At 44.3% G+C, this 15,764-nt stretch overlaps 2 protein-coding genes across 4 annotated transcripts; one reads left to right on the top strand and one right to left on the bottom strand.

The window, feature by feature from the left end:
- The first annotated feature begins 122 nt into the window (after nt 1-122).
- On the top strand, nt 123-3,543 carry dexi (Dexi homolog (mouse)). Its single transcript, XM_035181609.2, has 2 exons — nt 123-1,035; nt 1,373-3,543. Exon 1 carries the CDS (start codon nt 610-612, stop codon nt 877-879), a length of 270 nt encoding a protein of 89 aa, XP_035037500.1. The 5' UTR covers nt 123-609; the 3' UTR covers nt 880-1,035; nt 1,373-3,543.
- A 504-nt stretch (nt 3,544-4,047) lies between these two features.
- ciita (class II, major histocompatibility complex, transactivator) lies at nt 4,048-15,476 on the bottom strand. 3 transcript variants are annotated; one of them, XM_035181600.2, is made up of 21 exons: nt 14,913-15,476; nt 12,229-12,282; nt 11,428-11,466; nt 11,287-11,343; nt 10,405-10,509; nt 10,221-10,289; nt 9,840-10,046; nt 9,488-9,538; nt 9,272-9,379; nt 9,119-9,178; nt 8,819-9,036; nt 7,312-8,681; nt 6,680-7,201; nt 6,160-6,339; nt 6,000-6,071; nt 5,815-5,895; nt 5,639-5,722; nt 5,408-5,491; nt 5,229-5,312; nt 4,531-4,614; nt 4,048-4,492 (listed from the first exon to the last, which is right to left on the bottom strand). In XM_035181600.2, the coding sequence occupies exons 1-21, from the start codon at nt 15,472-15,474 to the stop codon at nt 4,417-4,419; spliced, it is 4,167 nt and encodes a 1,388-aa protein (XP_035037491.2). In that variant the 5' UTR covers nt 15,475-15,476; the 3' UTR covers nt 4,048-4,416. The 3 variants fall into 3 exon arrangements, with proteins under 3 accessions (XP_035037491.2, XP_035037490.2, XP_035037492.2); XM_035181599.2 differs by having other exon boundaries at nt 9,119-9,379; XM_035181601.2 differs by lacking the exon at nt 14,913-15,476 and adding an exon at nt 13,843-14,023 and having other exon boundaries at nt 9,119-9,379.
- Between the last annotated feature and the right edge of the window lie 288 nt (nt 15,477-15,764).

Below are 15,764 nucleotides of genomic sequence, written 5' to 3' on the forward strand. Positions count from 1 at the left end.
AGTTCTTCCCTCCCGCGGGAGACGGTTGAAAACACAGAAGAGCGAGGTGGGGAGAAAACTACAACGTTCACTTCCGGTGTTCAGCGGTGACGGTTAAAGCCCGCGACACGCCCCGAGTGTTGATTGACACTCGCACGGGCCAATGACAGGGGAGCGGTGTGAGCGCTGGGCCAATCGGCGGCCGAGGCTTCAGGTGTCGGGGGGAATGTTTTGACAGAAATGTCGGAAAAGGACGTTCAGGCTGTGTTTCCACAGGTTTTTCCCACAGCGCAGGTTAGTGAAGAAGAAGAAGAACAGCAGCTCGAACACGCAACGCACAGAAGTGTCCGCGTTTGTTTATGCTAGCTCCACATGCTTCTGTTTTTAGCCGTTAGCCAAGCTAGCAAAGAATGCGTTGAGCTAGCTAACGTGGTGGTCTGAGACTGGTTGTTGTTATGAGCTATGGACGTGTTCCTTGCTGTTTTCCTCTGGACCCCTACAGATGAGATAGCTGCCAAAATGGACGCCCCCAGCCCCATCAGCCCCTCAGACTGATTTCCCAGCAACCCGGAATCCACCTCCTCCCCCCCAAGCAAGACGAACCCAAACCAGTGGCTGCCTTTCTCTTCTATGACAAACCAAATTTATGCCCAGCTAGATTCAGTGGAATCGCTCCTGGACGATCTCCCCTATATGTTTTATCTGGGCCTGTTCTTCGTGAACGTGCTGATCCTGTACTATGCCTTCCTGATGGAGTACATCGTCCTGAACGTGGGGATAGTGTTCCTGCCCGAGGACATGGACCAGGCGCTGGTGGACCTCGGGGTGCTGTCCGACCCGGCCTCCGTCCCCTACGACACGGACACGGAGCTGGATGTGTTCGAGGGCTACCTGGAGTGACGGGCTGGTCCCGAAGGAGGTCATCACCACCATCATCATCATCATCGTGGTGGTGGTGATGAAGAGGTCCAGGCTGAACTCTTCCTGCTCAGTGATGCGGGGAACAAATCTGATGCTGCCGTTGCCTTTGTCTCACACAGACACATCAGTTAAGAAGTAAGCAAAGCAGAGCAGAAGTTACACGTTTCATGATGTGAACGCAACACTGAGATATAACAAAGGGATTAACATACTTGGGGAAACAGCAACAACTTTGAAATGCGACTAGTTTCAAGTTTTATTTGTCATATGCAAGTTAACACAGGGTCAGTGGCACAATGAAAAGTGCTGGACAAGGACAGGTCAGCGCAGCGATGCAACAACAGCAATGTCATAGATATAGAAAGAGAGAAGAACATTTAAACAAAGAACCAAACACAATAGTCTGTACATTATATATCTAATTTTGCCTTTTTCAGTGCATATTTTTGAAATTGTGCGTCCATGTCTCCAGGTTGTCTCGGCTCAAAAGAAGGTAGCCCGAGGAAGAGCTAAAGCACCGCCGGCCGTGTCATGACTGTCCCGAGGAATCTGCACCGGATCAGCTGCCAGTCAGTCTGCGACCATTCTAAAAAAAACAATCGACATCGAGTCGGACATCAGGGAGTTCACGTTGGAATCTGTGTCCATTGCTGGGGACACAGTGAAAGAGGACACGCTAGCAGAATGTGCTGCAAAACTGAATGTTATCTGACATGTGGAGCATGTTTCAGTTTGGCTGCGTCGCTGCCAGTCCAGATCCAGCAACCTGGCATTTACACCCATCACTTATCCAGGCTGTGCAAGATCCGGTGGCTGACTGCAGAAGGAAATGATTATATTCACTTGCCACCAAAAGCCACAGTGTGACGTGCTTCACAGTAAGAAATCTCAGAGGAAGTGGCAACGTGCAGAAAACGATGTGCACTGTACATCTGTCGCATACTTAATCACTCGCAGAACGACTTGCTTTACCCTTTTGTCCTTTTACATTGTCAGAAAACATGTTGCTGCTTTGCAGGCTCACTCATCCTTGAAGAATAATTTAAAATGTGTCGTTTGAGGCCAATCATACTGTATGTGTGCTTCAGGGATGTGCACACTCTCAGGAGCACAGTTAGGAACTCTGGGCACACTGACACTCACAGTGACACAGGCTGTGCAACTATAGGTTGTATCTGTTGGAGAGCTCTTAACTCTTTAAGCTCACTTATAAATCAGGATCACGGCCCTGCACGTGTCACAGTCTTCACTGTTATGAAGAAAAGCATCTCAGTACGTCTTGTGTTAACCTATGGTACATTAAATTATTGTGGCAAATTTAATTGACCAGAAAACAATTAACTGTAATAGATTAGTTATGACAAATGGCCAAACATGCCAAAATGATATCAGTATGATTGTCAAGGACTGAAACCTCCAACTTAAAAGAAGTGTTTCAGATATTTGACATGTTCATATAATGTTACAGATTCGTTAGACACACGAGACTCAGAAGGATGACATTGGTTGTGTTGTTTATTTTAGTTGTCAAATTCAGTTTTATCGCACTTTCTTTGTTACGAATATAGAATCCAGTTCATAAAATGTATATTCTCGGCAGCAATAATAAACTGGATTCAAGCAACGGGGGAGTTTAATAGTTAAACATATGAGATAACGTACAGAATCAGGTAGTTACTCCATCTATCAGCTGGATTTCATTGTGGAGGGGAAGAAGAAAACCACCTTGGGGCAGTAAAGCCCAGAGAATTAACACAAGTACAGTGCAACCAGTGTTTTCTGGCAAAATACTGTCCAGAATAAACAAATTGTGTATAATCATCATGGCGCTAGTGTGAGCTGACCATTTCAGACCTTTTCAAAATAAGTGCACATGCAGATAATACTCCAACAGATCAACTGGTACGAATCAGTGATGGCTAATAACCAAATTATTATAATCTTTTGGACTATGGCTGCCGTTAAGCAATTTATAATGTATCGTTACATTTGCATTTTTATTTGTCCGTCCATCAGTTTGTCCATATGAACTCTATTTTTTTGATAAAAGATAAAAAATCTTCAGAAACCCGACACTAAGGCTCAGGATACCAATATTCTTTGAATAATACAAACCCATGTTAATGGAAACTGCTCAGATAGAATCCGGTAAGGGCTTCCTGTCGATTAATAGTGAATATTTAACTCAAGAAAGTATTTAATCAATCTCCATCATGCTGGAAATGGGCGACATTAACAGGCCAATAATGATAATATATTTTTGTTAAACTAATGCGTATTGTCAATAGATGAGTGAGTTGAATCTTGATGTCACTCCCTCTACTGGGGAATCAGCAAGTGAAGATGGGAAGGAGTCTTGTTTTGTGTGGAAAGTGTTTCTTAATCACAGGTGAAAGACGGTTCGTGCCATGATACCAGGCTGTGTTGTTCAGGCTCTGATCAACACATCTGCTCAGTGTTTAACGTATCAATCAGGACTGTGACAGGTCAGTTTGTCGGATGCCGTCATCATCATCATCCAAACACAACCAGTGCTTGTTCCCTCCCTCACATCTGCAGACCTGCACACGTTATAATAAGCAATGGATCATAGCAGGGTCAAATTTTGCCACGGTGTCTGTTTAATAAACTGAGCGAATGCCAGCTTCTTGCCTCCTTCATTCTTTTTAGATGAGTGTGTTTAGATGCTCCTGCGTCAGAGGAAGGGATTCGAACTGGTGACTGGTAGCCACGTGCTGTGTTGTTGTCCTGTCAGCGTTTGTCCAGCAGAGGACACCAGAGAGCAACATCAGCTTGTTAATGGAAAAACCTCAGAAAGTCACACAGGATGATGTTAAGATGTTTTTTTTTTAGATTTGTATGAAGAAGATGCTCTTTATTAAATGTCTGTGATTGACAACTGACACCTGATATGATATATAACTATTTACAGATGCGAGTCATGTAGAGATGTTTGTATTTTACCTTTGTATTAATGGAAATTGCAGTCATTTACACATGAAACAAGCTTCATAATCAGACTGAATTTCCATTTTAGTTTATTCATTCATTAATTTAGTCAAACTCTGGAAGGGCTGCTGTCGAAAAAATTGTATCCAAGGTTTGAAATGAAAACACAATTGACAAAATGTACATTCAAGTGTCAGATGATTGTGAAGCTATTTATATTTTACAGCCACAGAAAGAGTATCAACAAATATATAATTTACACAAAAACACAAATAGAAAAAAACTCTTTACAACATTTAGGCAACGACATCAGAAGAAAAACATACAGTAACTGATGTAAAAAACTAGACAAACATCAAGGTGCAAATGTATTTCTGGAATTTCTCCATAGCTGCAGCACTTTCCATCTAAGACCTAACGTCATCTTATAAAGGACTTGCATTTCTTAATAAAGCAGCAAAGAATCCTCTCTCCATTGTCTCTTAAGCATTCATGCTTTAGAAACGTGTGTATCGTGATGCATGACAGAAAACTCACAGCCGTGTCACAAAGAGGTTTCATGTTGTTTTAATGCCAGAGGATGCGACCGTCTTGCTGCTGAAGACGCTCAAACACTCCGTATGGAATACACTGGTTCCACATCCTGAGGTGAGCGAAACAACTCAAACAGGGACTTCTCACCTTAAAGTCTTTATTTTTTGACAGTTTCTCAGACTGGCTCCGAGGCATTGCGCTCCGACGTCTGTCAGCTTGTTGTACTTCACACTGTCCAACAAAGCAAATGTAGATTTTAATGGTCACTTCTAAAATCCCCCCTCTGATCTCTCTGCAGACCACTTCATTCATCAAATCATATTCCAGCAGGTCCTCGTTTTCTGCTGCACTGAATGTTTGACGAAACTCACATAACAAATACAAAACACACAGCGCAGTTTCTATTTTCTCACCAATTAAATAATAGCTACTCCTTGTTTGTATGAGACACCCACAGTTGGAGATACATATGAGCTGAGTCTGTATTCAGCCTTCACAGTCTATGTGGCAGTGGTACACGACCAGAAAACTGGAACTCCCCTTGGTTCTTTAAGATGTGTACGATTAGCTGTTCAGTTTAAAAGTGTAAGCATCGGAAGTTTTGGCCCCATCGCTTGCCGCTGACATTATCTCTTTGAAAAACAGTTTGACACCCAAGCGCAATGAATCCTGGGAAAGGTAAACCCAGAGAAAGATCCACTCCTACGAGCCTTTGTTGCTCGGGAATGAAAGGATTCATTTGTCGGCTGCATTTGAAGGAGCCTTTGAAATGTGAATTCAGCCTCCGTATGAATACACACAGTTTCTGTAAATGTCTAAAGAAAACACGAGGCGGGGGGACTTACTCAAGGTCAGTGAGAGACGCCATGTGTGGGAGGATAGCTGCTAAACCCTCTGCCCCTTCGTCAGAAATCACGTTACTGTAGAGACTGGAAAAAAAGAGGGTGGAGGAAGGAAGTGAAAGTCTGTGTGTGTCAGTGTGGTTATTGTTGTGCAGGTGCAGCAGGTCAATGTGGGTGTTTACCTCAAACAGTGCAGTTTGGGCAGATACCCGAGGGTGGTTGCCAGTTTCTTCAGCCCGTGGTCTCCGATGCAATTCTGAGACACACTAGAAACCAGTGGGAGAGAGAATAAGCTCAGTTTCACACACACACATAAAGATCTTACTGTATTCAAATGTTTAAATATTGAGCTTTTTATATCCCCTCAGCCGGATGAAAACTGGAGGGAAAAGGGGCTGAGAAGTTGTACTTACTTCAGAATCTCCAGGGAACAGAGTGACTCTAAAGCATCAGCCAACCTCTCGGATCCCTCGTCCCCGATCTTACTGTTCTCCAGACTGACGGAGGAAAGAGAGAGAGTCAGACACCACAAACAGACACACAAACACAAAGAGGTGGAGGCACAGAGGGAGTGAGGGTGTGTATTTACTCTAAGTGCTGTAGGTTACGTAGAGCTGGCAGGAGCTCCCACAGCTTGGAGAGACCCAGGGGACCTCTGTCTGGGCCAAGCCTAGAGGGACACGCATCATCATCATCATTATCATCATCATCATCATCATCATCGTCATCATCATCATCGTCATCATCATCATGCACTCAAATGTCATGTCTTACTCAAACTCCAGCTTGTGTAGCTCTCGGACAGCTGGTACTCCGTCTGCCAAGATGGAGTCTGAATCGGTGCAACTACACAAAAAACCACACAGATGTCAGGGGAAGTACAATTGGGTGCATCTGTGTGTGTGTGTGTGTGTGTGGGGGGGCGGGGAACTACCTGCTCGACAGCCTCCTGTGCACATGTATGTTCACCAGCTGTGCCAGGTGGTCCACATGACGCAGCTGTGTGATTTTCAGAGGGTGGATCTTGAACTTGGACACCGCCCCTCGCAGGAGCCCCTCCTCCCCACTCCGCTCCAGCTGCTCCCATAGGGCGATAACATCAGCAATGCACGCCCTGTGGGTGGGTGGGTGGTGGGGGGGGTCAGTTTCAAAGGGTTTGACATTTGTATTGATGGAACATTAACTACAGCCCCTTTCCACAGGTCAAAAACCCACTAACATCTGGCTTTTGTCTGCAATGGGAATAAAACAACCAGGTGTCACTAACAGGTTGACTGACTCTGCAGCAGACACAGGTTTTTATCAGCTTTGTTGATGACTTTTTACCCCATGCCCAACAATTTGAATGCACAGAAATCCAAAGCTAAACCCATCTTATTAGGATTTTTGTTCTGCAATGACTGGACAATGAAAAACTCCTAGCAGATCTTTGACATGTGGACTGTAATCAGTACCTGTACGAGTTGACGTTGTTGAGCCCCACCAGCGCTCTCAGTCCAGAAACCCCAATCCCAGAATCCCCCAGATCCAAGCTGAAACCTCCACCTCCTTCAAGTATGTTCTGCACAGTGAACACGTCCGGAGGGTTGAGTCGAACTCCGTGAAATGACAAGACCTCTGGAAGACTCGCTGCCAGGTGAGCGACCAACCGTGCGTTGCCTCTGCTCCCATCACCAAATGATGTGAAACTTGCTTCATATACATAGTGACACGCCTCCAGGACCTGGGCGGGACTCAGGTCACCGTGAGAAAGACTTTTGAGGTGCTTTGTCACTAGAGCCTGTCTGTTGACCACCATATCCCTGAAGGCTGCCTTTGTGTGTGAGTGGAGGCTCTGCAGCTCTGCGCTGTTGTGGAAGAGGAGGCCGACGGCAAATCGCTGAGTCAGCTGGAATTCCTCTCTTTGAGGGCGGCGACGTCCCTTCGGACCTGAGTGGAAAGGAAGGTTCTGGAGGAAAGTGCGCTCTGATACAGTCCTGTGGAAACATACAGTGAGTCAGGCTGAGTCAGGCTAGAACAATGAATGTCAAGGAGAGTTGAGGAAATGAGCGGAAAGCGACATAAAATTGGTTAAGTTTGTTTTTACCTGGAAAAAGAAAGGTGGACTCCTGCCAAGTAGCTCTGAAGGAAGGGACTGGCCCACAACAGGATGTGGCCTTCATCAACGTTTTCAATCTCTGTTTTCCCTCCGTCTCTGTTTCCGTCTGGTTTCTCTCCTCCTCCCATGTCTTTTGGGTCCTCTCCTCCTCCTCCCCCCTCATCACTTGAGAAACCCAGCTGCTTCCTCAGGGGATGACAGAGGAGGAGTCCTGTCCCGAGGCCAAAAGCCTTGTGTCGGGCAGATAAGGTCCGCCCCTTGGGAAGGATGGACGAGTTGGCTTTGACCCCCTCCCACGCCAAAGAGCTCAGCTGGGACAGCAGCTCTCTCTCCTCTGTTCTATCCACCTCCCTTCCCACACTCTCCATCTCCTCCTCGTCCACTTCACTCCCCTCTGTCACCTGCTTTTTTGCCCGCCTCGCTCTTTGGTTGCTCGAGCGAGTACAAGTGTAAACTCGTGCTCTGGACTTACGGACTGGAGTGTTTTTGTGACACACGTTCAATTGATTATTACCTGAGATTTGTGTTTGTGTTTCTTCTTCAGATTGCAGGGGTGTTTGTGTTTTAACGTCAGGCTGTGAGTCTGTGGCCTTACAGTGCTTTTCCATTTTCAAACGAAGCACTTGATGGCAGAGCCCGGTTAAAGTTCTCGGTAGGAGGTCCAAAGTTTTGGACTGTTCCAACACCAGGCACACCAACCGACATAGTCCGGGATTCCAGCAGAGGAGATGTAGATAGCTGCAGTTTTTTAAGTAGTCCAAAGCAGTGGCTCTGAGGGCCGGGTCAGTGAAGTACTGGGACAAGTATGCTTCTACATCGGTGGGAGTAAAGCCACATACCTCCAGAAAGCTGTCTGCCCGACGGAGGAGCTGGTTGGCCGAGCCCCTCGGTCGTGTACTGAGCAGAAGAGTGCATCCTGGAAGAAGGACCCTCTGAAGGATGGCAGAGAATAGCTGTCTTACAGTGTAGGCCTCCGCTTTACTGTCTTTCTGCAGAGATGTTATCACGTCTTTCTCTTGAGTCTGGAGTAGAACTTCGTAGTCTCGCAGCTCGTCAAAGCCGTCGAAAATGATGAGCACGCGCTTGGAGGCCGCAAGGATTTGCACGTACACTTCCTCGGGGTTCGTGCAAGAAGTGGCAAAGGAGGAGAGGTTTAATAAAAGGGTCTGAAGGCTGTAGATGGGGTTTTTCAAAGCGAGAGTTTTGCCATCTAATAAGAAGACAAAGTCAAACTGTAGGATGCAGTCTGTGGACCAGTCAAGGCACAGCTTCCTGATCAGGGTGGTTTTTCCCATGCCCGCATTGCCAAGCAGCACTATGTATCGTTTGAGGTTATGTCCATTTGAGTCTCCGAAGATCTGAGAGGAGAAAGATCCACATGAAGTGAGCTGCAACCTGTGATTTCAGCTAAATCTTAAAATGTTTTTTTCAGCTACATAAAAGCATGTGACTAGATGATGACCATGCATCTGCGAGCTAAAAGTGATCCTCTTACCTGACTATGCCCCAACAAGCTGTTTTGTCGATCCGTATCTCCCGTGATGATGAGCTCCTTGTCCAGGACTCTGTTCGCGTTCTTTCCCGAGCGAAAGGTCTCTCTCTGGCTCACTTGCACATCCACGTAATGAGAGGTCAGACTAACACCCTCCTCTATAGCTGGGCATGTTAGACTCATGTGGGCTTTGACTTTCTGAATGTAGTCTTTTACACTCTCTGAAAAACAAGAACAACTGTGAATGCCAAGCTGCAGCTCCATCAACGAAGGAGAGAGGATTAAAACCCTGTGGGAATTTACCTGGAATATCAAGGACAGTGGAAGACTGAGGAGGAGGTGATTCGTTAGATGAGGAAGTGTCTGAAATATACAAAAAGTCACAATATTTACAATTGAAATACTTCTGCAGCGTTGAGCACACATGAGGAAATTGAAACAGGTACCGGTACACACTTCTGGAGGAGATCGAGGTATGAGGGGGAGACATTGCTCTGCTAGCGGTGTCCGACAGGGATCCTGGTGGTGACGAGCTCATTTGGACAGGCACCACTGCAGCATCCACTGCAAACACAAGATAACACAGTGGTTAGCAAAGAGTGGCTGCTACATTAAGATATAAATGTGGAACCACAACAATGACACTGACTCTTTTAGAGTTTTTTGACTCACCCGGGGAGAGCGGCTGCAGTTGGGGTTTGCAGGGTGTTGAGGCAGAAGGAACTATATTAGAAACAGGGATTAGAACATGTAATATCAGCACATGTGCAATAAATTCATAGACAATCATGAGACTCCCAGTCTCTACTGCTACATCCTCAAATGCATCATTAAAATTGAAAAGTCCTAGGACAGAATTTCTTTCGGGAAAAACGTATGTATATAAATTAAGAAAAGTAATATTAGACAACTTTATTTTAATTATTAAACATTTAAAAAGATTGTTACAGGGTTACTACACACACAATGTCAACAAATACGCTAGAGGGATTTAGACTCAAGTGTGTGTGAATATTTAACTCACCTAATATGTATGTGGGTGTAGCGGCTGCACTGGGGAGTCGAAGTCTAATAACCGGAGGGGAGAGCCTCACATTCGGGATGAGCTGATATCCTTTAGAGTCTGGGATGGTGATGAAATGAATGGGGGGTTGGAGGTGAAGGAATCTTGTGGGAGTGGTGGTTGGGTTCGCTGCCTCTGCAGGACTGAGCTTTGCCTCCACGTCGGCGCCTGGAAAAACAATCACAAGCAACATTCTGATAATGTCCAAACCTGGTTTTTTGTTCACCTTGTGCTCACCAAAATAAGAGGTTTAACAAAAACAAGGAAATAATAAATGATTTAGAGTCAAAGATTTTAAACCAGATATCTCAGATATCTCAGATAACAGTCTGGGGAGGTCACCTGCTGCTCTGTGTCTTTTTGGTGTGGACGGTGGTTTCTTCTCATCAGTGCACCGCTGTGACCGAGGAACTGGACATGGGAACAATAGAAAAAAAGGTTTTGTAATTCAGACTTGAGGATGTTTGTGGCTGCAATCCCAGAAGACACTGAGTTGCAGTGTAGGTTCTAGTGACTCTTTATCTACCTCTCTGTCTTTTTCTCCTTTTGTTTTGTATGCCGGTGAATTGGTCCGTCTGCCCCTGCTGGTGGCCGCCGGTGCACGGCTGCTCTGGCAGAACAGCGACATCATCTGAGGTGCACGAGGGAGGAAGTCAAAGATTCAGTGAAGCAGACACGATAACTAGAAATGGTTGTTTTTCTAATTTCAGTACTGATCTTTTAAAAAAACCATGACGGTGAATCTATAAATGTCTCGAAAGACTGGGAAGCGGAAGTGAAAATTTAGAGCTAATGTGACATCACTGAGAAAGATTGTTTCTCAACTCTTTTGTTTTAATTCCTCATTGCTGAACAGAACATTTTCTCCTGATATGTATTTACACACACACACACACACACACACACACACACACACACACACACACACACACACACACACACACACACACACACACACACACACACACAAACACACAAACACACACACACACACATTTGTTCTTCTTCTGAGCTTTTTAGGAGCCTAAACCCAAGTAATTGACGTTTGAAACATGTGATGAAAGGGTTATCTTCTTGATATGTGATGTAGTGTTGATCTCTCCATTAGGGGATCTGTGTTTTTCTTGTGTCTACATGTAAAGACCCTGCAGTAGCTGATATGTGTGACTTCCCCTTTAGACGTGGCTTCAACACCTTTTGAGGATTTAGATTCTTTGATGATATATAGAAAACTGTCAGTTAGAACGCGCATTTCTTCATCTACAGTTTTCAATGTGTGGATGTAAAATACCCTAACCCTATCTATCGTGACGATGTTTGGGCCTTTTCTTTTTCTCCTTTATTGTCAGTCATTGTCTTCAACCATGTATCAGTAGTCGGAAAAGAAGAGAAGAGAAGAGATTCTTACTGAAGTTGGTGAGTTCCTCAGGATTAAACCACGGATCACCAAAGAAAACGTCTGTGCCTGTTGGTAAGAAAACGCATTAAAGGGAATCGGACACTAGATCTTCTTTAAATTCATACTTGATTTGCATTGTTTGCAACTTACCCAATAGGTATTCATCGTCGAGGAATTCAGATAAATCATCTAAAACACAAAGAATCAGAATCAGTTTGGATATGAGTCATATATCGTTTCAATTTCACAAACCTTTGAAGTTGTGTGATTTTTTTGTCTGGTGGTGTTCTCTCTCTTACTTATAATGGTTTTAAGTTGTTCTAGATCACTGTCCCATTGTTCCTCAGTATGGTACCAGGCCCGAATGACCAGGAGGAGACCAGGAGGTGCAGAACAAGCTTTAGGTTGCTACTCTAAGCTTGTTGAGGCCTCCAGTGTCCTGGTACCTGTGCTGCTTCTCTATTAATCTGCACCTGACCTGGTTGTGCCGCTACCAGGACGAATAGATGTAATAAAAAGGGCACGGCTGCACACTTGGTGCCTGTGAGGTTCTTCCTCGTTCCTCATCAACATCCATGATTTGACTGTGATGCAATTTTATGTTGCAATGTATGCAACCATCAGATCTACATTTTGGATTTGAAATGCTATCGTATTTGTATTCAGATTGGTCTGATTGTTGCTGGTGGGAAAGATGTAATGTTAAAACTACTACTGTTAAAAAGTATCTTGCAAGTTTGCATCATTTATTAGACGCTAAAGTGATTAATGACACCATCATATAATGGATTAAGCAAGGAAAAAGCTGCAGGAGCGTCTCGTATTTCTAATATCTCCGATCTTTTATGGCTTCTTAAAGGCGCTTAAATAGTTCATGTATTTGTGACGCTCCAGTCGTTTTATGAGGGAAACTGCTTTCAGACTGGTAGTTAAAAGTCAAACAAGACCAACCTGGTAGATCTCCAAAGTCATGTGGGTCCTGATCTACTTCAAGCATCTTGGCACCTGATGACACACAGACAGAGATCGCTCAGTACAGACACCAACTGCGAAACCTTTGAACTCACATCTCTACTTAGCTTTGCTCTTTGTTAATCTACAAAGTTGATAACTAACTTCAGCTAACTGTTGATAGATAACTTCATAAAACAAAGAACGTGCGCCAGGTGCTTGTGTTATTTTGACCTTCACGCTTGATAACACACAAAACAAAAAGCCTCAGTGATGAGGAACTTGCAAACTTAAAAACAACACCACATGTTTTTGGTTCTGTCGCTAATACAGTAATATTTGTTGCCCACTTCTGTTCAAAATACAGATGCTTCCTCTCAACCATTACCTCGGTGGTGTTAGATGTTAGTTCTGCTAACACTTTCCAGTGAGTCTCTCAGGTAATAATCATTAGTCCTACAAATTTTGCTCACTTCATAATAAATTCCTTTCCTTGACCAAAAAACGTTTGGCACTCAGCAAGAAACCTCAATGAAAAATAGAAAAGTGAACACATTCCCCCCCGAAAACTTGTCAATTTGCACTTATTGCCTGTAACATTGATTTAAAAATTCTACTTAATCACTTTTAAAGTAATAAATGATAAGAACAGCCACTTGAATCAGTGAATGGAGTTCTGCTTATTCCCAGTTCCCATCTGGTGACTGGGCCGTTGTTATTAGAGTAAAAGTTTTCCTGAAACGTTTATTATTGCAAAGCTTCAATGAATGTTGTGTGTTTTATTTAATTATTTAATTATTTAATTATTATGTTATTTTTGGTGTGTGACTGTATTTCCTTCCCCTTTGTTTAATCACATGGTCATCTTGCTTTTGCTTTGATTGCTGCTCCCTCATTTCCATTCTTTCTTTCTGTTTGGCACTTTGCTACTTTGTTAAGAAAAGTGTTTATTACATATTGTTATAACTCACAAGCAAACACAAACACCCATGAGCACATACTGGCGGCCAGCGAGAGAAACATTGCAGGAGCGCAATAGAAAAGTCTTAAAAAACAAAACCCTCATAGTCAAGGAGAGAATTGTGGCGATGTTCACACACGTTTACGCACATGGAAGAAGTCGGCAGCCAGAGCAGACTTACTTTTAGTCTCCTGGAAGTCCCCCAAAATACAATGTCTCTAACTTCCCCTGACAACAGCCCCCTCGTCTCAGTCACAGCTCACGCAACATTTTACACATTAAGCCAAGTTAAACACGCGCGTAATGGAGATCACGCACGCGTAAATTCACACAATGATATTATAGTTATAGGACATAGATTAAAACTCATTTGTAGTTTTCGTCATTAGTAGAACTAATGAAAGGGATTTTTTTTTTTTTGAAGATTTCCTTTTGTTATTGCTCATCACCTAATTATGCAGGCAATAAACAACACCTCCTATTATTATGTGTATGCATAATTAAATGAAATAACATAATAATCACAAGATGACTCACAAACATCAAATAAATGTGGTTGCAGGAGAAACCACCGACATCTTTTTCCTACCCACACGTGCGCACTTTGGATAAACATGCCCAAGATGGTGCACCGGAGCCCGGATAACTCCTACCTGCCGGGGCAGCCTCCCTGGAAGATGCTCAGATCCGCGGAACTCCTGCTGAGGATCCAATGTGTGATAAACTCCCGGGACATCAACCACTTCGTACTGTATGTCCTCACATGACCCGTCCACTTCCACAGCAAGTGCGCACAACCTGCTCTGTCTGCCAGTGATCTTTTACTTTCACTTCGCCTGAGTGCGCCATCAGGGACGCTTAGCTGAGGCTGCTGTGAAACACCTCTGATTTCCTGATCCGAGCTCTGACGCCGGCCTCAGGCAACACGCTCGGTTTCGGATAGATGACGTCATTATGGCCTCCTTCATACCATATGATCATAGATTCATTTTCTAAATATATATATATATATATATATATATATATATATAAACTGCAGGTCCTGTCTTTTGTCCTGCGGGATGCAGAGATACCTTGAAAAATGCACTTTTTTAACTATACATGATGTCATTTTCTGACTTCTTTGTTTTTATAATTTATCATATAAAATCTTATAAAGGGAAATAATATTGTAATCAGCTTTAAATTGTCTCTGTATTATCTGTGGAGATGTCCTTGTTGACTTTGATCTATCAAGTTCTATGAGGTCAATTGTTAATCATCGGTGTATCGTCTGTCTAGCCAGTCTTCAGGGGTGGATGTTTGTCGGCTCCACATCCCTGCAGCTTTGCCTCCACTCAAAGTGAAAGTGAAGGTAATGTGCACCCTAACTACCAAACCCAGCCCTGGCACAATTAGAATACTGGTTTGTCTGCTGTAGTTATGAAAGCCACAACGTATCTCATAGAAGATATGGAGCTGATGTCGCAAGCAAGTGAAAGGTGTCGGAAAGCACCTTAAAATCCTGGGCAGCAAAAAGCTTTTCTCCGAGCACAGTGGTGCCCGAATGCAAGTAGACTCAAGGCTTTGATGGTATTTCTACAACCTCCGATATTTTATGTAAATGGGAGGTTATGGAAGTGAGCAGGAGGAAGAAGAAAATCAATTTACATAAAAAAGTGTATGAAGCAAAGCAGGATTAAAATAGGCGACTTGATCAGAGGCCTACAGAGTACAAACTTACCCCAGTGTGAACCCACTCTCCCCTCATCCTCATCCTCCTCGTAGAAATCTGTCCTTAAGATTTGTTCTAAGTTGTCTAACGTCATGCTCTGATCCATTTCTGAGTAAGATGAGTAATCCTGTGCTTTAGTAGGAGAGTCTTTTGCAGAACAGGTTAAAAACAAATGTGCCACATCTGCAAATCCAGCATCCGTGCCCCACTGTGCGTCTCCACTCACACACATCAGGTCGTCTGTTGTGTGTGTCGTCCCGTCAGCGACACAACGGACACAGAGGTGGTCCTCCAGACAGGTGGCTGTGATGTTGTCTGCGCAGGCCTCAACAGGTGAAGCATTTCCTGCCGCTCCAGAGACACTGAAGGGCTCCATGTTCACTCCAGTCGTCGTTATGCTGTCGGATGCAGAATAACAGAGGCCTTTCATTGAGTCAGCGGCTCCCCGTGTATCCAGTGTCAAGCTTGAGTCCGTATTCTCCAAGTTGTACAAATCCAGCGTCCTGCACGCAACTCTAAGCTCTGTTTTCACTTCCAACTTCGCATCAGGGCATCGTGCTTGTGTTTTCATGTGCTGCACAGCCACTCAGTCATAAAAGGAACTAGAACATCCCCCATTGTCTGTCCCAGCGCTGCCTCTTCTACTTTCTCTAACCACACCTTCTCCTCTGAAATCCCCTCATCGATTCTTTTATCATCCCTTGTTGGATTCGGCAATTCTCTCCTCCACCAAACCCTCCTGCAGGTCTTGGATCTCAGCACAGGTGAAGGCCATGTCAGAGCTCCGTCCAGAGCCTCCTCGGCCAGAACTGGGTCATGGGAACGATGTCCTGGAGATTGAGGTCCAGCAAGAGAGACAGC

Source organism: Hippoglossus stenolepis, chromosome 16 (genome assembly GCF_022539355.2).
Source record: "Hippoglossus stenolepis isolate QCI-W04-F060 chromosome 16, HSTE1.2, whole genome shotgun sequence".
In the NCBI taxonomy this organism is placed as follows: Eukaryota; Metazoa; Chordata; class Actinopteri; order Pleuronectiformes; family Pleuronectidae; genus Hippoglossus; species Hippoglossus stenolepis.